A 2,195-nucleotide genomic window follows, 5' to 3' on the forward strand; every position below is an offset into this window, starting at 1 on the left:
TTTGATAAAAGAAAGAATTTTAATTTCTTTATAAATAAAATAAGAACACAATCATTTTGCACTAAATTATATAAATCATTGATTTATGTAAAAAATATCGAATCTCGGGAATTTTTGCGAGTTTTTGGAATTATAAGTGTGAAGAATTGGAATTCCTATTAATGAATCTATATAAGATTGAATATTACAAGTACATAAAATCACTGAAATGAAAAAGTTTTGAAATGATGCCAGCAGAGAAACAAATTCAATTCAATCAGATTCTTCGTCTTCTGCTGGGTAAAGTAAGTTCTTCGTTTTTTAATGATCCACGAGTCGATCTTTTATTTCCCCTCTTGCTTAACGCAGTGTCGTCATTGTTCTTTGAAGGATCTTCTATTTTGTCTAAAAAAAATCCACGATTAATGTAGAATAAATTATACTCTTCAAAGATAAAGAAATGAATATATTAATATCATATTTTATAAACATATGTATATAAAATCCTAGTGATATTATTATGTAATTCACAGTTATAGTATAAGAATCACCTGGAAGACTAAAACGGTTAGGCTTTGTTGATTTGGATTCTTTTGTAGTAGTTTTTGTTGTGTTGTTTGCTTTTGTAGATTCTTTGGTACTAGAAGTAGAATCTTTCGAATCTCTTCTTGGATCAGTTTTGGCTACAAAATATTATAAACACTTTTAAACAAAAATATATTAACACACCATCTATTAACAGCCATTGAAAATAATTATAAAATCGGAATACAAATACAAAAAATAACAAACAGAAAGAGTTTTAAACATAAATCACAGAAAAAAAAAACATTTTTGACAACATCGATAGCTTTGTAAATTCTTCACCTGCTTCTTTTTCAATATTTTTAATTGGTAAACTTTCTGCGGGTGTTCCAGTGATAATATCTTTAGTCTGACTCTTCTTTTCGTTATGTTCTTTCTTTGATGTTGCTAAATTAATTAAACATTCTTAGTATTTCAATTTAAATATCAAAAAAGTAAAAAAGACAGAAAATCAAATCTAATTCCCACTAGAAGATAAAAAAAATATTCATTGAATACTTCCTGCATACATTTATTTAAATTTTCTTTAACCGCCGATCCTCTTGGTCTTGGCGTTGTCACATTTCGGGGACTGGCTGATCGATCTATAACATAATATTATACAATAAAAAACTCAAGTACCGTATTATTAATAATGTTCAAGTGTATTACAAAACACAAACGATGTAATCTTTTAATAAATATCGTAATTCTAACCTTCAACTTCTTCAACTTTTGCGAATATTTCCTTGAGTTTGTTTTTCATTAAAATTCCGTAATCCACATCTGGCAATTCAAAATCCCTTTCATCGGTAGTCAATGGTATTCTCTCTATGTCATCGATCATATCCAAATTATAAAGCGTCTCTAGATACTTCCATATGCAGTCTGAGTTTATCTCTCTTTGAGAATTACTATTCATTTTCTCACAAATGAAAAGCATGTTGAAATGTTTATTAACACCTAAATCACATAAGTCATTATTAACGTAATTCTTCTATTGGAATATTTTAAATATAATAGAATAAACTGAATACCAGCTGGTTTATGACCGATCATTGCTTTGAATAGATTTATTTCATTTTCAGTGCTCCAACTGAATGGTTCTTGGGATTTTTCGTCTTGGGTGCTCATTTTAAAATAAACTTATATTTAATCAACTTTGAAATAATAAACTAACTAGTTTATGTATAGAAATTCACTGCAAATATCAACGACAACGTTTTAGCGTATACAATGACACAATGGCGTGCGGTGACGTTGCTCTTAACAGTCCAATATTCGAGCATTACAAAATATTCGTTAAATTATAACGCTACGATTATACCACCGCCCACTAGTGGGCCTTAAAAGCTTTCGTGGTGGGCGGTAGGCAATTTTGGCTTTTACTCCAAATTTTTTGAAAATTTTGTTTAGCAATTTTTGTGTTTCGGCATAGCAAAATAAAAAAATATTTTTTCAAATCGTTTAAATTCCTTCTAGAATTATTTTAACCTATAAGCTGGATGAAAATATAGCAATTTTGGTGGGCGGTAAAGGAATTTTAAGCATAAAAAATAAGGAAAAGTGAGTGGTAGGCATAAAAAGGTTGACGACCCCTGATAATACAAAATAAAAATTTTAAAAGAATAATTTTGTAAATCTTAAATAAT

At 28.6% G+C, this 2,195-nt stretch overlaps 1 protein-coding gene across 2 annotated transcripts; it reads right to left on the bottom strand.

Moving 5' to 3' along the window:
• On the bottom strand, window positions 1–1,826 carry MrgBP (MRG/MORF4L binding protein). Of its 2 annotated transcripts, XM_088202465.1 has the most exons (6): window positions 1,581–1,826; window positions 1,261–1,506; window positions 1,074–1,148; window positions 847–951; window positions 531–662; window positions 1–384 (listed from the first exon to the last, which is right to left on the bottom strand). In XM_088202465.1, the coding sequence occupies exons 1-6, from the start codon at window positions 1,675–1,677 to the stop codon at window positions 257–259; spliced, it is 783 nt and encodes a 260-aa protein (XP_088058591.1). In that variant the 5' UTR covers window positions 1,678–1,826; the 3' UTR covers window positions 1–256. The 2 variants fall into 2 exon arrangements, with proteins under 2 accessions (XP_088058591.1, XP_088058592.1); XM_088202466.1 differs by lacking the exon at window positions 847–951 and having other exon boundaries at window positions 1,581–1,819.
• Window positions 1,827–2,195: the final 369 nt, after the last annotated feature.

This window comes from Plectrocnemia conspersa, unplaced genomic scaffold (assembly GCF_051122295.1).
Source record: "Plectrocnemia conspersa isolate PC_06_02 unplaced genomic scaffold, ASM5112229v1 ptg000013l, whole genome shotgun sequence".
Classification (NCBI taxonomy): Eukaryota; Metazoa; Arthropoda; class Insecta; order Trichoptera; family Polycentropodidae; genus Plectrocnemia; species Plectrocnemia conspersa.